Consider the following 21,748-nt stretch of genomic DNA (forward strand, 5'->3'; position numbering starts at 1 on the left):
TTTGACTAATGTGCATATGTCAACACAGCCTTCTAGAGGAGGGCTATCTGAGTGGTTTGGGCACTGTCTTGCCAAACCCAGCATTGTGAGCTCAATCCTTGAGGGGGGCCATTTAGGGATCTGTGGCAAATAATTTTAAAAAAGAAAAAACAGGAGTTGGGGGGATGGTGCTTGGTCCTGCCAAGAGGGCAAGGGACTAGACTCAATGACTTCTGAAGGTCTCTTCCAGTTTCGTGAGATGTGTATCTCCATATATCATATTAGAGGAAGCTATATCAGTCCTGATCACCTGAATGGAGTATGTCTTCTCTTAGAAGCTGCAGACAAAAAACTGTCACCCCCTCAGACAAGGGTCAGGAAGTTTTTTAAAGGAAATGACTGAGCAGTCCTCTGATTGGGTCCAATATCAGCTGAGCAGAATGCACCACTCTGCCTCTGTCAGCATGGCCTTACACACCACACATGAAATGTCACACCAGGAAGGGGTCTCACCTGCAGGCAGGAGCCCATACCATTCCTAGAAGTACCAGCATGCCTGATATCTTGGGACTGCATGAGTCAGAGGCATTGGACCCAGGAGACCGGGGGGCAACAGGGCAGAGGGCCAGGATCCAATCTCTTTTTACCTACCTTAAAGGTGAATAACAGGGGTGGTGGAAGAGGCCAAGAGGAGCGAGGAGTGTACAAGGTTTCTGGGGAAAGAGGTGACACATGGGTAGGCTCTGAAGGTCTGACATGAGGGTGGGCACTTGGAGAGAGGGATGGCAGGGAGTTGGAGAACAGTTTGGGCGTCAGGGCCCTTCCTCTTTTAGAACACTTCCTCTGGTCCTGGCGTGAGTAGCCACCCTAGACCCAAATGCTATGTACGTATCTAAAAAACATCTCACCAAGTCATGTCAGAAAATTCCCTCTCAGCCCAGCAGCCTCCACTTCCCTCAGAACATGCACAGACTTTGAAGAGATGGCAAGAGAGATGCAGATGCCTCAGGGGTGCAACCTACACCACATGATACAGCAGTTATGCTGAGGGTGTCCTCAGCTGCCTGTTTAAGGCATTTAGGCCCAGCCAACTCAGGAAAGCAAGCCTCTTCAGGATCACAGTTAAGTATATCCTTAAACATCAAAGAGACATGAACATGCCTGGACTTCACTGCTGTCTTAAGGAGATATGAGTTTAAGCATATGCTTAAGGACTTTCCTAAGCTGAGATCTTAGAGGAAACAGAGGCTGTGACCTATTATATATTTCCCACTAAAATGTCATCATTCTATGTAGGGTCTTATCTCAGGCTCACCATCGTGGTATCTGAAGACCACATGGACATGTTACTGACCTGTATTTTTGTTTGTTTGTTTGCTTTTCCCAGCAAATTGGAGATATAAAGGATGCATACAAAAGGCGTAAGTGATATATTATTTAAAACATACTCATTTAAAGAAAATAACTCAGTCTTTAGCCATGAATAAAATCTCACAGACTTATTTCTTAATAGTCTTTGACCGGGACCTAGAGTCTGATGTAAAAAGTGACACAAGTGGCTCTCTAAGGAACATTCTGGTTTCTTTACTACAGGTAAGAGTTGGAAAAGTTCTATTACAAGCCTACATAATAGACATTTTCTTTTCTTCTGCCTCTATACTGTGGTGGTTCAACAGCTATCTGTTTTGTGCACACCATCTTTTTACAGAAAACATAGTCTTTTAACCCAATCAAGAATAATAACTAAAGACAAGCGTACAATTCAGGCTGGATGTGACCATGGCTCCAATAACATAGTAGTCATGGCACTTCCTATCTGAGGTTTATATAAATGTAAGACCTAGGCCTATTTTGTTTCAGGAAGAAAGGTTCTTTCAACAACTTTTCTTTTTTCTGAAGGAAGCCCATCAACACGGCTTTTTTTCCTTTTGGAAAAGTCTCTTCCGGAAACGCTATTGCATGAGATTATACGAATGAAGCACGAGATTTGTAAATCAGTACTTCATTTGCATTTTCAAGCTCCCTTATTTGCATTTCTCCTCTGAAAGAGGAATGTAGTGTAGACACAACCCTAAAGACACAAAAGGGGATCTTCCCCTCATCAAGAGAGATTTGATTATTACCCTGTTATCGTGAGCTCTTACTTATTTATTTCTTGATTCTATAGCCTATAGTGGTCCTTGGCTGCTCTCACAGTTTGCTCCTTGCCTTTTTCTGAGAAGGGTATACTTTACCAGTAATGGTAATTCCCCCAAGAGCTTTTAAGTCTGTCTCATTATTATTCCTCCATTGAAGTCGCTGAATTATTACTGCTTTCTTTAGTGTATTATGGTAATGCCTAATACCACCTAACCATGACTGGGATTGCTTGTGCCAAAGATGTAATTAGATACCATCCCTGTCCCCCAAGGAGCATACCATCTAAACAGAGAAAGGATGGTGGGGGACTTGTGGTTTTCCTCTCAAATGGAGCAAACATAAAATAGTTTTGTTTGACCTGCTGGGCATATTTTTCAAGGGTACAAAGCAGGGAATAACCAGCGATTTTTTTTCTTGATACACACTACCAGAAATTCCTGTTGAAAATTAAAGCAATGTTAAAAAGGCAGCTGCTAGTGCATAGTATGAATTGTTAAATAGGAAAGAAGAGTACAGGACCATGTGCTTGTTCTTAAGAAATACAAAAATGATGAAAATGGCATTTCACTGCAGATACTGGAAATATTTTTTTTTAACCTGATGGCTGTGAAAGACATGTCTCCTCATTCCCCAATTTTTGCACAAAACATTCAGATGTAGGGTCAAAATGCTACATGTTTCTGAGTGTCAGGCTTCATCTGTACAGCATTATACAACTGTCTAGGTATGTTATAGGACCTTTACTTCTTTTTCTGAAGCAACAGGTATTGAGTCTTTCAGTAGTAATGTATTAATAGCTATACCTGTTGCTTCCAAAAAAGGATACTAGCCTTGGTGAACTAACATTTCTTGGTTTATACCTTTGAAGTCAGTGAAATTGCTCAAGGTACAAAGCCGCCAAATCAACCCTGTGTAATTTGTTGATACAGTACTAGATAATGGCCAGTAGATGGCAGCAAAGAGAAGGCTTGAGCCACAAGAGGTTGAACCCCAGAATTGGAAACATCTCGACTCAGAAATACCGGTTGTTTGTACCTCTGAGCAAAATATTATGACTGTTGTGTCAAAAGTTTACAACTGAACATTGACTAACTATGACTTTGGAACTTTACTATGCAGAAGGAAAAATGCTGCTTTTAACCATCTTACATTAAATGAAGCACAGCACAGAAAGTTTCCTTCTCTTGTCAAATCTTTTTTAAACTTTCCCTTTACTTTTTTAGCAGTTAATATTTAACATAACATGAATACTACAAGTGTGTGTGTTTGAGAGACAGAGCTTGTTGTGATTGCGTATATTCAGGTCCAAAGGAGATGTGTGGTTGCCCAGTCAATTTGTAACTCTGGTGTTTGTAACTCTGAGGTGCGACAGCCGGAGAATAACCAGCACGTATTCTCTTTTTTAACACAGTGTCTCTTTCTGTAGGCTAACCGAGATGAAGGGTTGGAAATCAATGCAGAGCTTGCAGAGAAAGATGCCAAAGATCTGTATGAAGTAAGCAAAATAATAGAGAAAGCCCCAATTTTTATTTGTTTTATATGACTGTGGTGTTTCTCAGGCATCTAAATGTTGAACAACCACAACGACATTGCACCAATAAAATGGTGAGGTGGGACCAGAACTGGGTGCCTAAGAATCACTGCAATGTTTGGTTTTAAAATATATGACAAAACACAAACCATTTTTAAAAGTAACAGAGAGGTAGCCGTATTAGTCAAAACAAAAAAGCAGTCTTGTAGCACTTTGAAGATTTTGTAGTGATCTCAGGCAAGTCACTTACTGGACACTTGCAATAAGTAATTTTCTCCCTCTCCTCTGTACTCTTCCCCCCTTTGTACCTGATTTGTTGGTTTTCATTTCAATTGTTTTTGTGTTTGTATCTCTGTTACATAATTGCCATGGCAGTTCACTTTCAGCACTATTTCCAGTCCAGCACTATCTCGAGATCTGAGGACATGGGTCTGCCTCACGAAAGCTCATCACCTAATAAATTATTTTGTTAGTTTTTGAAGTGCTACATGACTGCTTTTTCATTTTCCAAAAGTTAATGTTAACATTCAATCTTCGAGGCAGGGGAAGGCTGCTGGGGAACAGATGAATTGGTTTTCAACACTGTCTTAGCAAAGAGAAACTACATGCAGCTAAGAGCAACCTTCCAAGCTTATGAAAAGGTAAGTTTTGTTGTTGTTGTTGTTATTTTGTGGGGAGACAGGTTCTGAAACAGGTAGTGTACAGTTTGAAGCTCAGTGGCAATTTAATGGAATTAATTCACACATTCGTAGAGTCCAAAGCCAGAAAGGGCCATTATGATCTAATCTGACCTCCTGCATAACATAGCCCATGGAACCTCCCCAAAGAATTCCTAGAGCAGATCTAGTTACATTTAGAACACATGATTCTTTATTTTTAATTTTAAGGACAGGTCAGACATCCTAAGCATCTAGCAACATACGTATATACAGGGCCAGATCTTCAAATGGTGTAATGGAAATTCTACATCAGTTTGCATCTGTTGAGGATATGCCCCATAACATACAGCAAAATAAGTTTGATTGTTGTCCTGTCTTTCGCCAGCACTATGACTAGCAGAGAGGAGCTTATGCTAGTCTCACTGCAAAGACCCAGCAAAGGGATACGTTGTACAGGTAATGGGCCCCGGGCCAGAGATCTTGAGGTTCTCATTTTCCAGATCTGCCCCTTTTCTCTACTGAAGCAGATATCTAATGGTTGGGAGCAGTGTCCCCTTTAATTTTTTCCATCCATGGGTGAAATAAATTTTGTTATGCGCACCACGGCATGTGCAGATAGATGTGTACCACCAATAGAAACCCATGCTGCGGGCTATGGGTGCCCTGCTAATCAGCCACTCTCTCCTGGGCAGCTGCTCAAGTGCTCGGCTCACAGGGAACACTGGGTCAGAGTCTTGGTATCTCAGCCTGACCCTCTAGCCTCAATGACAGGGAGGTTCAGAAGGAAAGGCCTTTTGAACCTAGCTCTCGCTGTTCTCCTGTGCAAGAAGTGGACCTCTTTTCACTAGAGCCTTCCGAACTAGTTTGGACTTGAGCTCCTGGAGCCTGAAGAATAATTATGAAGTAATTAGGACAGAGCAGGAGAACTTAAATGGACTCCTGCTTCTCTCCAAGTGGAAGCACACCAATGTAGCCTTGCTCTCAAAATGTATACATTAGAGAGGAGTCCAAACCCAACCCCCAGATGCAAACACCCCTGAGATCTGGGAATGCTTGAAGCTCAACTTTGCAGCTTTGTCCCATGTGAAATATAAACAGCTCTCACTTGGAACATAACAGCTACTAAAATGAAGAGCCAAACAACAAAACCCTGTTGAGTGTGCTGCATGCCTATGTAATGTTACAAGGTTTGTTTAGGCAAAGTTTGTAGCAATTTACGAGGCTGGGAGTTAAGACCAAATGCATTAGATTGAGAATTAATTTAATATTGAGATGCAATAGATAGGAGGATCATCCCCCAAAGGAAGTGGCAGTGAATCAAAGTAGTAGTGAATCTCTTACTTGCTGTATTTAAAACTGGACTGGACAAAAAACATCAGAACATACCAGACAGAATTCTCTGGCTGAAAAAGGGATAAGATGATATTTCCTATTAGGAAGGACCAATTTATGATTCTCTGATTTTATAGATAAATTCTGTTTTGAGGCTTCAGTAAGATTACCTTAAGGAAGAACTTGCATTTATTTAGCTTCCTAAACTTGTTCTGTGTTCAGCAGGTAATTAGAACAATTGAATCTCTTAATGAGGAGAAAAATCCATGAAAACATGGTTGAAAATATAGTCACAACTTACTCCAAGCCTTGATTTGTGGCTAGAGAAGCCAAAGACTGAACTGTTTATCTACACATGCACACATAGACACTACTGAAACTCTAGCAGTTTGGATAAATGAACCTCAACTGTGAAATTCCCTGAGTTTCTGCAGCAAAAGCCAAACACAGGTTATCAAAACCAACCCAGCTTCATTCTTTCTATCTGTGTATGAAATTGCAGTGGGCCCAAAACTACAGCCATGTGTCCACACATGAATCTGCTCCATATTTTGAAGGGTTTTATTTACAAGATCAGATTCAAACCAAGCCTGGTTTTCCAGCGCTCAAACCCTAAACATTCCCAGTTTTGCTGATCTCTCGTGTGACAGATATTTCAGAGTGTGAGTATTCTGCCTTACAAGGCAGTCATGGAAAATTATCTTATTTTTATCAATAGAAGATTTATTTTATTCCCCAAAATTAGAACAGATTATCAATTCAAAATATTTTCCCCTACTGCCCACAGCCTCCCCATCACAGCATGGTACAAAACTCAGGAAAAGCTCAGACCCTTATATAATATATGGATCCAAAAATACAAGTTACTAAACCCCACAAAAATGTACCTTGACTGTCTCTGACCTATCCGAGTCTTTGCTGGGCCAGAAGTAGCATGAACAGTCTCTCTCCATTGGAGGTCTCCCTAAGGAGAAACCATGAGATGATTCACTACATTCCCCATTTTACACCAGTGCAAAAGCTTCATTAAGCCCAAAGAAATCATATTATATAATCTGGGCTATCTGATTTAAATTGGTATTGTTCTATCAATGTCAATGGAGGCATGAAGAGTTACATCAGCTAAGAATCTGTTCCTTTGAGACAGAGAGACCATTGCCAGCTATAGAGATTAAAGTAATTAAAAGATTACTCCTTAAAGCCAAAGAAAGGATCAGTATGATCTAAATCAGTCAGTTGCCACGTTACATGCTAACTGATCAGAAACAGAAGTGGTTGTTCTTATACATGCTGAACCTTTCTAATCCAGAACTCTCTCATTCAGCAACATCCATAACCCAGCATGATTTAGTTACCGGGATGACCACTTCTCATGGGTGTAGCCAACTTTCCCATGGTCCCATAAAATTTGTTTCCAGACACCAGTCCTGGCTCTCAGTGTTCTGTGCTGTCATTTAGCTGTGATTTATCCTTAAGTGTCTTCTAAGAGCCCAATAAGCAGTAGAAGTGTCGGTAATGTGTCAGACAATATGCCCTCCTGTGGTCCGGCAAATTCTCTCATCCAGCACTGGTCAGATACCAAGGGTACCAGATTAGAGAGGTTCAAACCTGTGCTAGGGGGATAGTGCTGTTCTTATATTAAAGGGATAGATTTGTGCACGAATTTGTGCACGATAGGTTTGTGACTATAGTTAATTTTTGTTCATTATCTCTTTAGCTGAAGGGGAAAGACATTGAAGATGCCATTAAAAGTGAAACATCTGGAGATTTGGAAAAGGCCTTTCTCACAATTGGTAAAAGAAAGAAAGTCTGTAGCCTTTCTTTCTAGTTTTCCTCCTCACTTGTCTTTAGCCATTGGGATTCCTGTGTATATAAACAGAGTGATATGTGGTGTGTTAGAATTAGGTTGAGACTCAGCATGACCCCTGTGACAGGACCCCTGTGCTTTTACTATTGCCATAACCCAATCAATCAGTGTGGACTTGGCTTATATGCCTGTGGGGAAGTAAGACGCTGCATTAAGTCCTAGCATGGGCTACCTATCTGTTGGGTCTCTTGGCATAGAAATAATCAAATGTCATCCCACCCAGCAGTAAATAGGCAGGGAGTAGAAGTCCAGGGGGCCAAAAGAATGGAGACCATGTCCCCATGCAGGTTGTTTTCATATTGGAACATAAACATCAATCTTTCCAGAACTTCTGCGCTTACATTAAAACTGAATAAACACGTTAACATTCCCAATTATGCAACATGCTCTCTCTGCAGAGTAGTACATTTACTTTAAGGCTCCATTCCATCACCTGGCATGATGTGGGATGGTTCCAGCATTTCCACAGAGCCAGTTGCAGCACAGAGGCCCTACAACAATGCCTGTCCAGTTGGGCACGCACCTGGAGGTTGTCTAGGTTACCTTCCAGAGGGCCATTGTTCTCCTCCTGTGGAATTTGCAGTGTGGAGTACGAAATGAACAAGGTCTCTTTCACTGTTCTTCTTTAGTGAGATGTGCCAGAGATTGCCAAGGCTATTTTGCCACCCTTCTGTACGAAGCAATGAAGGGCGCTGGGACAGATGAAGAGACTTTGATTCGCATCCTGGTGACTCGGGCTGAGGTAAGAAAGGCTGGGAGCTAAGAGGCCCCAAATCTTTGGGTGAATAAGTGTGAAATTTAGAAGCAATGAATTAGCAGAGCCAGATCCTGATCTCGGTCAATCTGTTTTGCAATTTAAATTCAACGAAGCTCCATTGACTTCAGTGCTGTTTTTACTCGCTTGTAACAGAAAAAAGACTCTCACCTTGATACTGAATCTATTTATTTTTTGAAAAAGAAGGCTGCATTAGACACATTAGTAATTGCACAATGGAGCCAGAGACATCTAGATAGAGTTGGCCACCATTATTCAACAGGGGGATGAGTCGTTTGGTCCCATTTTTTTGTTTAAAAAATCCTAGTTAAATAATGACAAAGCAGCAATTCCCAAGTATGGTCAGTGGAGAACTAGGGAGGTCACATGGCAGAGGCTCTGTCTGATCCTAGATGGGAAAAACAGGGCAGAGGAGAGGGAGAGGAGGGATTTAGAGCCAAAGAAGACTGTGATTAAAGGCTTAGCAAAAAGCACAAAACACAGATGACATATTTCAGCTCCACAAATATTGTTATAACATCATTCTTCCATGAAAGTTGTCACCATGGGAACGTTGCATGTGTAATTGGGTTGGATCACAGAAGCCCCATGGGTCTATCACCCATTGTGATGGTCACACAACTGAGCCTGCCTACCCACCTCTTGGGTGTCCCACCAACCTGTTCTACTGGACCAGAAGCTATGGTCTCCCCTAACCAAGGCACAGAGTTGGGGTAACAGACCCCCACCCCAGCAGGGCAATGCAGATACTGAACCAGCTCAGCTATGGAAGGTTCAGCTATAAGGCCATTGACAGTGGCCAGAAACACAGCCCCAAAGAGGACCAAAACCCCAAATAAATCCATCTTACTCTGTATAAAAATTTTATACAGAGAAAGATTATAATTTTGCTCTCTTTATCAATTAGAGATATTCACAGTAGTTGTTCCCCGTCCCTCTGGAACAATTATTTACAAAGAACTTGATAATGAACAAAAGTGTTGTTATTAAATGTAAAAAATAGGATTTAAATGATTGCATGTAAAACAGACTGATCAAAGTAAGTTACTAAGCCAAAATAAACAAAACATCTGAGTTAATCTTAATACACTAAGATACATTGTTTTAAAATATGTTCTTCATCCCTTATCCTTGGTTCATGTAAAATCTGTCAAGACAGAGTTGGTCTCCTTTCTGGCCTGGGCCTACAGCTTTGTAGAGTTCTTTGTTTTCAGGTTTCTTCTTGTGTATTCCCTTTGAGGCAGGGATGCAACTTCAAAAGCCAGTTGAATACAACAGCCTGATTGTTTTCCATTGCCTTTGTTTAGTCTCTCTGTCCCCACAGAAAAATACTAGATTCAAGATAGATTCCAGTACCAGGTGACATGGTCACATGTCTTTCTAGGACCAACCACAGTTTGGGCTCACAGAAAAAAAAATCATTTACAGATGGTTACCTTAAGTACTAAAGCATTATGTTTCCAGAGTTTCACTGATGGCTTAAATTAGAATTATAAACAGATCCACACTTCATATTTCTAACTTAACATATGAGACCGATACATGCACAAAAATAGAATAAACAAATTCAGCAGATCGTAACTAAAAACGGCATAACACATGAAGCATTGTGCCTAAAGAATCTTGGAGTTATACATATTCACATTCAGAAGCCAGTTTTCATATGCCATGGGAGGGCTGTGACAACATGGTCATGAAGTGGAAGGGAAGATGTTCATATGACAGCGAAACAAAGCAATTATGCATAGGATTGTAGTGGTTGGGCTCAAAATTAGTCTCCAGAACAATCTCCCTGCTAAGCTGTTGCAGAGTCCCACTGACTGCCTAGGGCTTTGGATCAGGACCTAGAAATATGAGCGATTGTGCAAATCAGACCATCTCTTCTAAAAATGCTTTCCATTCCCTATCAGATTGATCTTCAAACAATAAAGGAGAAGTTCCAGGAAAAGTACAACAAGTCCTTAGCAGAGGCCATCAAATCAGACACTTCTGGGGACTTCAGAAAGCTGCTAGTGGCACTGCTACACTGAGATCACTGTCACAAAGGGAGAGATATGAGAAGAAACTACCTTTTAGACCAGCTTCCAAGTGGCATGCAAAAAATGTGGCGCTATCAATAAAAACTACCCAGTTTATTTTCATTACACCAAATGTTCTCATGAAATAAAAATGTTTTAAAAAACTAAATCTGGCCTGGCCTGTCCTCCCATCCATAATGTAAAGAGGCATTTCCAGACTCTTGTCACTGTCTTCCCCAGGGATATCTAGAGAACTCTGTTTTCTATAACCTGCATCCTAAGCCATCACACTTTCCACCAAGATGGACTGAACATTGCACCCTTCTAACCCTACCATTACAGCTGTTTATGCTTCCAGAGAGCTGCCAGTGAACAATGTATATCACCAGTGCCCTCTTGAGAGGGGCCTGTGGCAACCCGTCCCATGCCCCACATGCTCCCACCCCACAGTGCAGGCCCCACCTCTTTCCCTCTTTGCCCCCATGCTGACCCCAACCTCCTCCCTGACCAGCCTGGCTGGGGAATACCTGGGGCAGGAGGTGTGGTGGGCCACAGCAGCAGCAAGGAGTCACCTCCATTCTTCTCCCTGCCCCACCACACTCACCAGGCAGCACAAATGGCAGCGTGCTCCACCCCACCCACCATGCCCTCCCAGCCCCGCTTCTCCTTGGTGGTTGGGAGCACAGGCTGCTTCCTGCTGCCGTGGAGAAGCAGGGCTCAGTGGGCCAGGAGGACGTGGCAGAGCAAAGCAAGCTGCTGCTCATGCCGCTTGGTGGGTGGAGTGCAGGGGAAGGTAACCCCCTGCTGTCACTGCTGTTGCCATTCCCATCTGCCCCCATAGCACGCCCTGCCCCAGGTCATTTTCCTGCCTCCCATCAATAGAATGCCTGAAGTAGCTGCTGCAGGGCCTCCAAAAGTGCAGGGCTTGGGGCGGCTGCCCCACTTCATCCTATGGATGGGATGGCTCTTGCGTATCAGCCTTGGCTCTCCATCCAAAGGGAAGGCTGAAGTAATTTCCCCCTCTGAGCTATGTCTCCCATCAGCATCATGTGCACAATTATCCCACAAAAGGGCCAAAGATCTGCAGTCACCAGTGTCAGGAGAGGGCAGGGGCTGCACCTCTGGGCTACCCCTGGGGCCTAGCACAGCACAGTCGGTGGGTAGGAGGTAAGTGGGCCCCAATCTTGCCCTGCATTTGCATTGCCCATGAAGTGGGACTGGCCTGACGGGGGAGGGTGTGTTGCACTACATAAAAATGGTCCCAGGCATGAGCCTGGGCATCGAGAGGATGTCCTACCAGAACCAGGCAGCTCTGCACAGCCCCGACACAGGACTTTGTCAAATGCTCTAGGTTAAACATAATGTAGCAGGGAGAGTAGGGAGGAGTGTGAGGGAAAAGAGTGACTGATTAGGAAACGGGCTCACGAGTTTTCATGTGTGTATGTTGGTCGTTCCTTTTAATTACAATGTACTCACCTCAGAGGGCAGTACAACAAAGTCTCTCTCTCATTTATATCACACTCCCAGCAGTGGTGTCTAGGCAGCTAGAACGGTCCTTGGGCAGGAGCAAGCTCAGTTTAACTGAAAGACGGGAGGGATTTCCAGGAGCAAGGCAAGGCTGCGCAGTACACAGGCCTGACACGATGTACCGAGCACAGGAACATTTAACAGGTCTACTATTCAGCCACGCTGTCAGTAGAATTATTTTTCCTTTGGAAGCAAACTCCTAATCTGAACTCAACCCAGACGTGTGTATCCAGCTACTCTCAGAATCGAGTCAGAAAGACCACAGGGAAGCTGGAGACATGTATCTTGTACTTGTGGTTGCCATGGTTCTTTGGGAACCAAGCCCTTAAAAAATGATTAGTAAATAATTACTTAGGTGTCCAATGTTCCAAGGGATCTCTTATCATTGAGAGGTCACATTGTACCTCTGAGCCAATAAAATCCATGAAGGCAACACTATTTGGGTGATGTGGTTTTGGAAGGAGTAGAACAGGCTTCCAGTAGGAATGCAAAGGAGTTCATGCAGGGCGGGGGATGTAGCACCAATGATAAAACAGGTTTCAGCAGGATCTAGAAATGCACAGCACTGCTTAAATCAAGTCACTTATAATAAACTCATATCCAGCAGCACCGCGGCCGGGAGGTTGCTGGATGTTGAAATTTTCTTGTTAATAGAGAGGTTTACCTAGCAATGCACAACACTAAAGAAAAACAAGATTAGATATTAAGCAACAAGAAAAATGTATGCTGAGTACTTTATTTACCAACAACAGTAGTATTGTATGCTGTAAACTTATACTGTATTTGCTGTATTTAGTTGTATTTGCTTTCACTATACCGTACGTAAAAAATGTAACTAAAATTTACTTGTGGTTAAACTGCTGGATAGTGCCAGTTATTTGAGAGTTCCGGAGGATAGAATGACAGATATGAAAGAGTTTACTGTATTTAGATGCCTTAATATGAATTTTAAAGGCCTAATTTTGACCTCCAGATTTGCTGGGGCCAGACGTCTGTTTCATTCAGACTAACAGGCCTTTCTTAGAAATCAAGAAAACACACGATAGCATCTCTCTTAGCCCCTCACCTTCCAATGAGACCGGTCTGAATTAAACCGCAGGGGCCACGCTCCAGGTCCAAATTTTTGGGCCAAATTCTTCAATTACAATAGAGCAAGGGTGGCAGTGAGGCCTGTGATGTTACCCTGGGTTCATACAGACATAACAGAGCAAAATTTGGCCTTGGGTCTCTGTACTGGGTCAATGGCCAGGCTCCAAGCTCTTTCTTACGCATAGGAAGCTCAAAATTCAGATCCAAACCTAAATGTCCCAGATTTCAGAGGTGTTTAAATCTGGCCCCTTACCCAGCCTGCAAACCTAGAACCAAATGAAGAGCCAGAGCTGAGGTTTTTGTTTGATGCACGAAAGCCATTTCTGGGTGTTACATGCATACAAACGGTAGCTGTAGAGTCAGCTCGCTGTAAAGAATCATTCCTGCTGACTGGCTGTGTAGAAAATGAGTAATGCCATAGTGGGATGGGGGTATAAGATAGGTGTGGGGGTCAATGTTCTAGTGCTGAGCAGAATCAGCTCATAAGCATATCTGGACAAGCAAACCAGGAGGAAAGCAAGATAGCAGACAACAGGGAGACATAGGTTGGGCTTAGCAAGAATTAGGCTTGAGGACAAGGGGCAGCAGATTCAGAACAACTGGACAAGAGGCCAGAGAGAGATCCTTCTGGAAAGGCCAAAAGTGTTGTCTCTGTCCATGTCATGCCTTTACGATAGCCTCGGCATTGCACAGCCCTGTCTGATGCAAAATGAAGAACTTCATCCAGCTCTCACATGTGACTGTCCTCCCTCTCCTGGGATGAGCTCTGCTTACCTGTATTTTGAGCGCCACTTATTTGTTGAAGGAATGAAGGGAGGGTGCTGGTTAGTCAAATATTCTGGTTCACTAGCAGTTTGGCATGTGGGATGGGGTGTATGAGGGGGTAGAGGCTGAGGCAGATGACTGGAGCGGAGGAGGGGGCATGGGCTCCAGCGTATGGCCAGAAATAAGAGGTTCAGGGTGCAGGAGGAGGATCTGGGTGGAGGCAGAGGGTTGGGATGTGGGAGGGGATACAGGCTCTGGGCTGCACTGCTTCCTGCTTGTTGCCAGAAAGGAGGGGTTCATGTTGCAGGAGGGAGGATCTGGGCTGCACCAGGAGATTGACTGTGGAGGGTGAAGGCTGCAGGCAAAGCTGCAGGCTCTGGGGTGGGGCTGTGGATGAGGGGCTTGGGGTGCAGGAGGGAGCTCTAGGTTGGGTGTGGGCGGGCAGAGGGTGGGATGGGTTACAGGGCACAGGAGGGAGTTTGGGGGCAGGAGGCAGCTTGGGTTATTACCTCTCCCTGACTGTTACTAGAGATGTTAAATAAGACTGTAAAATGGAGCTAACGCTTCTTGTCTCCCCCCACCCTTTGTCTGGCCCAGATTCTAAGCCCTGCAGGGAAGGGGCTGTCTGGCGCTATGTACCTGTACAGAGCCTAACACAATGGAGCCCTGAGCTCACCTGGCGGCTTGCAGCCACTGCTGCAGTGCAAATAATAACAAACTAACCCCCTGGACCAAACGCCTTGGCATACAGATTAACTGTCTTTTTCACAACTTATCCTTTATCACCTGCTCTGAAAAAGCAGCTGGAGTCACAGGCCTGCTTTGCACACCTCACTGCCAACATGAGGTTCAGCATCTTATTTGAACCACACTCCCAAGAGAACGATAACCGGTATCGCTTCCTCGCGTTCCACAGTTGGTAACTGGAGAGGATGAGTCTTCTCTGGCACAAAGGGAGGGAGTGCAATGATACCAGTCTGTTCTCCACACAGCCTGCTGACCTAGCAACAAGACACTTCTGAAGCTTTTGTTACACTGGTCCAGTAAAAAGAAAGCGGAGTCCTGTGGCACCTTAAAGACTCTCAGATTTATTTGGGCATATGCTTTCATGAGTAAAAACCGCTTTGTCAGGTGCAATGGTCCAGTACTTCGGGCATTGTCGTTGGCATGACAAAACCCTGGTTTAATTCTGCATTATGCCACAGACTTCATGTCAAGTCAGGTCAAGTCACTCGGTTGCTCTGTGCCTTAGTTCCCCCATCTGTAAAATGGAGTAATAGCACATTGCTGCCTCATGGGGGTGCTCTGAGTAGATTGTGAGCTATGGGGGTGCATAGAAGCACTGGATATGGAAGAGGACTTATTTCATATGCTGCTTGAAAAATTCTTTCTACACTTACCTAATAGGAAAACCCAGTCCAAGCATTTGCTGCCAGTTCGATTGCAGGCTCTGCTCTGTGTCCTTTCAAGCTGACTTACTGGCAATGATCTGTCTGAGGCACAGAGCTCTCTGGAGTGCACTGCTGGTAGAGAGAAACTGTAACCTCCCTTCATGTGAAGGGAAGAGGTGATCAAAGATAGGCAGCGGGATCTTCCTTCTCCCAGAGGTATGGCCAGAATCATAGAACTCCTTCGTTGGGACTTTTCATTGAGTTCCAATAAAACAGGAACAAGCTACTTAAACTTAAGAGTTTGAAGTCAGGAGGATATTGTACAAGTAAGGACATTGGGGTTTGATTTTATACATGTTTTTCAAACATACACCTGTATACAGAATAGGAGGAACAGGAAAAACCCCACCTATCTAACCAGCCCACCTCAGAACACATCGATGTAAGTAACGTGCATCCCAGACAGAAGGGCTGTACTAGTTTCTTTTAAGGTTAAAAAAATAAATCCTTGGCCATTGCCAGAAAATGGCCAGAAAAGCTAAACAACTAAACAAAACCCACAGAGACAGTGCTAATACAGAGAGACACCAAGTCAAAGCAATCAGTAAAAAGAACCACCATAGGAGAAATCACACCCACATGCTCATCTGCTCTGGTTTCATGGGTTTCCATCAGCCTAGTTAATTTTCCCTGGATTTGAAGCAGAAGCTTTCATTTCAGTTTGGGAATTGCACTGTAAATATATAGGGCATGAATCAGGGGCAGCCCTTTCAGCAGCTGTATGGGCAGCAGTAACGTACCTTCCCCGAACCCAACTTGCATGGTCCACATTGCAGTGCCTATGTTCCTGAGAGTGCAGGGACTACTAATTATGCTGCTCAGGAACAACTCATTTGAAAGTGGGAGGGAAAGAGAGAAAGAGAGTAGGTAGGTCTATGGTCCTACGTACTCCTCATCGACACTGACCAGTAGGTTTGGCTGGCTGGCTGGCTGGCTGCATAGGATGGGGTTATTCAAAGCAATGCTTCCCAAACTGTGTGCCACGGCACACTGGTGTGCCACAGAGAGGGTTTAAGTGCACCACAGAAATTTTGCCATCATGAAGAGAATTTTTATTTAGTAAAGTAAATCCTTTATCAATTAATTCTATTGTTTGGATTTCATTTTTTTCTTTACATTTTCTTCAATACATTAGTAACTTCTGCCTGTTTCAGCCAGAGTGTTCTCATGCTGAGCCTCACCTTTGACCAATCCAAATTAGTTTTGATGATATATTCAGTGCGATTGATGCAGGCTTGACTTGATTTCACAGCATTTGGTTGAAAAAGTTTTTCACAGCAAAAGCAGAGAGTTATTTTTCCTCTTAAAAGAAAGGTATTTTAATAATGTGTGAAACAACAGCTACAATCTATGTATTATTGGCCATGTATGTATAATTTGCCCAAAAAATAGGGTTCTGTTTGTCTGGATGTGTGGCGCAGCTCAGGTTGCTGAGCTGCATGTTCAGTCAGTATATTGCCAACAGTAGCACATGTAAATCTGCAAGTGCAGGGAAAATACTGGCTTTAGTGGCACTTCAAAGCAGTCACGGTAATGTTTATGTAGTAGCTGTACTACACTGAATTTAATTTGCATGCATGACAACTCAAAATTTTTTTACTTTGTTCCTTCTTTCAAATTCATACACTTTTTACCACATTTAAACACTAAAAATTCAGTTTGTTTACCTTTTGTCTGTTGTTTAATTTTTTTAATCCCATTTTCTTGCAGAAATTCACCCACGATAATGGACAAATTTTTGAAAAGAGGTATTCCATCAGAGCATCTGGTGAATTTGCAAAATGACAAATCTGCCAAAAAGAAGACCAAGATACAAAACAGACAATATCACAATAATTATTTGGCATTTGTATTCACTTGGTTTTATGATCTTGCTGCATGTGAATATGCTATTTTGAAACCAGTAAACCTCATCGCAGGAGGAATAATGGCTGTTTTAAAATAGCTATTTCAAAATAGGCACCATTAAGACACAGAATAGCGTAATTTCAAAATAAACCATAATGATGTCCAGTGACACTATTTTGAAATAGTGCTATGTCTGTGGCCACACTAGCCCCTTCTTTCACAAGGGCTATAGTAATGTGGCACTTTAGAATATGCTAATGAGGCACTGCTATGAATATGCAGTGCCTCATTAATATAATGGCGACTGCAAGTGCTTCAAAACTGCCGGTTTCTAAATCCATGCCACCCGTGTAGCTGGGGGCCTTTCAAAACAGCCCCTGATTTCAAAAGCCCCTTCTTTCCATCTGGTTTTGGGAAGAAGGGGCTTTCGAAATCAGGGGGTTCCTTTCAGTTGCGCGGGTGGTGTGCATTTTGAAACTGGCAGTTTCAAAGCGTTCATGGCCATTATTATGCTAATGAGGTACTACATATTCATGTCGGTGCCTCATTAACATATTCTAACATGCCACATTACCATAGCCCCAAAAGGAGGGACTAGTGTGGCCACAGCCTATGTGTCCTAAAATGTTATTTCAAAATAGCTGGGTGCTATTTCAAAATGTATTTTGTGTGCAGCTCTGTTATTTCAAAATAAGAAATTTGAAAAAACTGATTTGAAATATTTTGAAATAACTCTGTAGTGTAGACACTGCCTAAGGGGGCTTTGTTTCTGGAGGTGGTGATGTTATACCAACAGTAAAATTCCTCCTGCTTTCCTCTGGGCTCCTCCTCCTTCCTTCTGGGCATCATTTAAGCCTAAGGGGCTATGCTGACCCACATATGTCAATTTAGGGCCTGGAGTGTCAGCACACCCTCAACTATCGTTGAAAAAGTGTTTTAAGTCTGCAGGTTTGCAGAGAAAAGGCTGAAAACACAACCCGAGTGTGTCCTCACAGCCCAGAAAACAAAGGCAAATTAAAAGATCCAAAATGAAATATACCTTAATCATTTATTTCTCTTTCATCCCATTATTTTAAGCCAGTCTCAGGTTTTCTTTAATTTGGCTCCTGAGGGTCCTAGGGTTGGTTCCTGAGCTTGGCTGTGCCCCAGGACAAAGAATTTTGCATCTATGTAGCATCTTTTAGACACTCAGATTCATTTTCTCTGTTCCATGAAATGCAGGAGGAGGCAACAGCCCACAGGAGACTACAAACTTAGTAAAAGGTTGTGTAAGTTCTGGCTGAAACAAGTGGAACATGGACACAATATTTTTGTAACAGGTTTCTTTATACAGGTGTATGTACAAATAAGAATATGACCACTTAATGGTAGGGATGCTGATGTTTGAGAGGTGCTCCCTGCATCTGGGTATTCCTGGAAATGACCTCATTTTTGGTCCTCCAATCTCTCTCCAGACAGATATTTGAAATATGGAAAACTTCCCTGAGAATCTACAACCACCTCTATGGAAGTTGTGGGAAATGGTCTGCCAAGAACTATTGGTCATGTTGGACCTCAGGGTCCTAGAAGAATCTCCTAGAGCAGCATTTCTCACCCTGGGGGTCCTAACCCAAAAGGGGGTGTCAAGGCCAGTGCAGAAGGGTCACTCATAGGGTAATTACACATTTGGGTTCTCCCAGCCATGATCTCTTCTTCAGACCTCTGATCTCTGTCCAGGCAGATTTGGAAATATGAAAACATGTCCATGAGTTTTCCTTGCCTTCAGAGCTGTGTGGCTGGAGTGGCAGCTCCCCTCAGCTGCCCAGCCTGGTAAGCATTGCCACTGCCAGCAGCAGCTCAGAAGAAAGAGTGGTCATACCAGAGCTTGTTACACTTCCTTCTGTGCTGCTTTGGTGGTGACACTGACTTCAAATCTGTGCTCCTGCTCTCTCTGGCCACCCACCTCGGCAGGTAGAAATGCCACTAGCAGTGACACAGAAGGAAGAGTGGCAATACCATGTCACACCACCCTTCCTTCTGTGCTGCTACTGCCAGCAGCACTGCCATCCGAGCCGGTCAACTCACCAAAGGCCATTGCTCTGTGGCCACTCAGCTCAGAAAGCAGCTCCACCAAAAACAACAGCACACAAGGAAAGGTGGTAATACCATACCATGTCATCTTTCCTTCTGCACTGTGGCAGGCAGCATCATTGATTTCTGAGCTGGGTGTCCTACCAGCAGCTGCTACTCTCTGGCTGCTCAACGAGGAAAGTAGTGTTGTCTCCAGCAATGGCACAGGATGAAGGGTGGCAGTCGCTCTCCATTGAACTAGAACAGCAGTCTCCAATAGGAAGTCAAAGATTCAAAGACTGACATACTTGTGGCTGTCATTTTTCCATATTCGCCATATTCCCCACCTCTAAATAAATGTGCTCCCTCACTCCAGAGTCAGGTACCCCCAGACTCCCCCTGTTGTAGCTGAATGCCCTCCCCCAGCGCCAGACACACCTAGGCCCCCCATTCTAATTCAATGCTGGTGACTCATCAGAGCTCCCAGGGCCACCACCACTGCCACCACATGCTTCTCCCACCCAGCTGTGGGGCGCACGCATGGAGAGGGCAGACGGCACTCACTGCATGTGATTTTTAGGAGGAGCCACATTTAAAAGCCCCACGAGAGTTCGAAAGCTGTATACACCTCAACACAGTGTCCTATTCACCACGTGGCAAGTGGCAAAAGTATTGGACACCCCCGAAGTAGAAAATGGAATTGACTCAAATCTAATTCTCTGCTCCACTCTGTCTTCCCAAAGGGAACGCTGCCAACCCACAGCCCCTACAGCTGCATATCCTATAGCCTGTTGGAGAGAGCTTGCCTACACCTAAAATCAGGAAGCCAGGCTCAGGGGTCACTTACCTCGAATTCAGGGAAGATAATGGTAAATCAGAATGGGACTCTGCTGCTCCTTATGGCCTTGGCTTTCTCCTGGGACACCTTGGAGCTGATGGAGATGTTGACAAGCTATGGGGGAAGGAGGCAGGTCAGGATCAATAGACCAGTGTACATGCTTTGCAAACGAGCCCAACCCCATCCCTGAGGCTGAAACGTTCTGTCCAGGTTGGATTTTCTAATCTATTTCTCATGGCACTTGAGAAGGGGATTGTCCCAATGTGTCTTTGTCTCTCTGGACTGGGACAATGGTCAGTTTCTGGGCTGGTCCCATCCTTTCTGATCTCCTGGTTCATGAACAGCTCATCAGGATAGAGACAGACTTTGTGCCCCTCCCTGGCTCAGAAGTCCTTGGTCAGATGAAGAGAGTGACGGAGAGGACAATTCCCTTTCTCCTCCTCCTCTTCCCCAGAGCTCAGTGCCAGTGGGAGAGAAGAGCTGATTCCCTTCAGGCTCACCTGGATCTCTAGGGAGGGGTCTGTGACTCTTCTGTGAGCACCATATCCTGGATCTCATGGGTGGTAGAGAGGGAATTTGGGCAGGGTGGGGGGTTCAAGCTTCTTACTCCCAAAGCCAGCCAGGGCCTTGACTTGAAGCTCCAACTCTTTCCCCTGTCCCTGAAGGAGGAAGGGAACCACAGAGCTCTGCACTGACTGCCCTGACCAAGGATGGCCTCCGGGGGAGCAGATTAGGTGGACAGATTGGAGAATGGATTTCCAGTCTCTCCTTTCCACTTCCTCTCAGCTCTAAGGTAAAACTGGCCCCTGCCCCTCCTGACCATGCTCACCTCCAGGGGGCATCACCGCCTGTCAGCGTCTGGGGACTCTGCCAACAGGTTCCCCAGCACAGCATGCCTGAGGTCAGACAAGGCCTTGTGCAGAGCCTGCAAAGGAAGGGCAGCCCTGGGTCACAATTGGGAAAACTTCTCCAACTCATCACTAGCCCCTGCTTGGACAAACAGCACTGAGACTCTGAGAAGTGGGAGGCTGAGAGGTCTCAGCAGATGTCCCAAAGGATGTCCCAGGTCACTGCCAGAGGGGATCAGTTTCAGAGCAATTCCAGACCTACCTCTTTGGGAGAGCCCCTCACAAAGCTGTAAGTGGTGGGGCAATTGTACCTCTGTCCCGCCTGGCTCATGTCAGGGTCTCTCAAGCTACGTCTACACGTCAAGCCTACATCGAAGTAGCCTATTTCGATGTAGCGACATCGAAATAGGCTATTTCGATGAATAACGTCTACACGTCCTCCAGGGCTGGCAACGTCGATGTTTAACATCGACGTTGCGCAGCACCACATTGAAATAGGCGCAGCGAGGGAACGTCTACACGCCAAAGTAGCACACATCGAAATAGGGGTGCCAGGCACAGCTGCAGACAGGGTCACAGGGCGGACTAGCGCTTCCGGGGCAACAGCTAGCCGCTCCCTTAAAGGGCCCCTCCCAGACACACTCAGCCTGCACAGCACGCGGTTTGCAGAGCCATAGGCACGCACACCTCGGGCGACGCAGTCATGGACCCCCAGCAGCAGCAGCAGCAGCAGCAGCAGCAGCCAGAGGTCCACCCAGCTGCCCCTGCAGGAGCAGTGCTCACCCTGCTCCATGCCATGCAGGAGGCAGCTGAGCACCTCCTTGCCACAGAGGAGGAGATGCCTGCAGGGGAGGAGGACGCAACCCCCAACTCTGCAGCATCCCGACCCCCGTGCTGCCTCATACGCCAGCGGCTGTGGAGCTACCCCACCAGCACCGACTGGTGGGAGCGGCTGGTGCTTGGGGAGTGGGACGACGACCGCTGGCTCAGGAACTTTCGGATGAGCCGGCAGACTTTTATGGAGCTATGCCAG

The 21,748-nt window shown here is 44.8% G+C and overlaps 1 protein-coding gene and 1 long non-coding RNA gene across 4 annotated transcripts in view; one reads left to right on the forward strand and one right to left on the reverse strand.

Annotated features, from left to right (window-relative positions):
* Positions 1–10,693, forward strand: part of ANXA13 (annexin A13) — a 31,478-nt gene extending 20,785 nt beyond the window's left edge. The window contains exons 6-12 of the mRNA XM_074986635.1: positions 1,367–1,400; positions 1,493–1,572; positions 3,545–3,613; positions 4,189–4,290; positions 7,358–7,433; positions 8,137–8,249; positions 10,193–10,693. Of these exons, the coding sequence (XP_074842736.1) occupies positions 1,367–1,400; positions 1,493–1,572; positions 3,545–3,613; positions 4,189–4,290; positions 7,358–7,433; positions 8,137–8,249; positions 10,193–10,312 (594 nt within the window). The 3' untranslated portion in view covers positions 10,313–10,693. The remainder of the gene's footprint in view (positions 1–1,366; positions 1,401–1,492; positions 1,573–3,544; positions 3,614–4,188; positions 4,291–7,357; positions 7,434–8,136; positions 8,250–10,192) is intronic.
* LOC142009134 (uncharacterized) overlaps positions 1–21,748 on the reverse strand; it is an 85,446-nt gene that overhangs the window by 32,664 nt on the left and 31,034 nt on the right. For 2 of the 3 annotated variants that reach the window (XR_012644356.1, XR_012644354.1), the window contains exons 2-4: positions 20,697–20,792; positions 19,877–19,981; positions 16,800–16,922 (exon numbers count right to left, since the gene is read on the reverse strand). This is a non-coding gene — a long non-coding RNA (uncharacterized LOC142009134). The remainder of the gene's footprint in view (positions 1–16,799; positions 16,923–19,876; positions 19,982–20,696; positions 20,793–21,748) is intronic. The other variant, XR_012644355.1, reaches the window with a different exon arrangement.

This window comes from Carettochelys insculpta, chromosome 2 (assembly GCF_033958435.1).
Source record: "Carettochelys insculpta isolate YL-2023 chromosome 2, ASM3395843v1, whole genome shotgun sequence".
Lineage (NCBI taxonomy): Eukaryota > Metazoa > Chordata > Testudines > Carettochelyidae > Carettochelys > Carettochelys insculpta.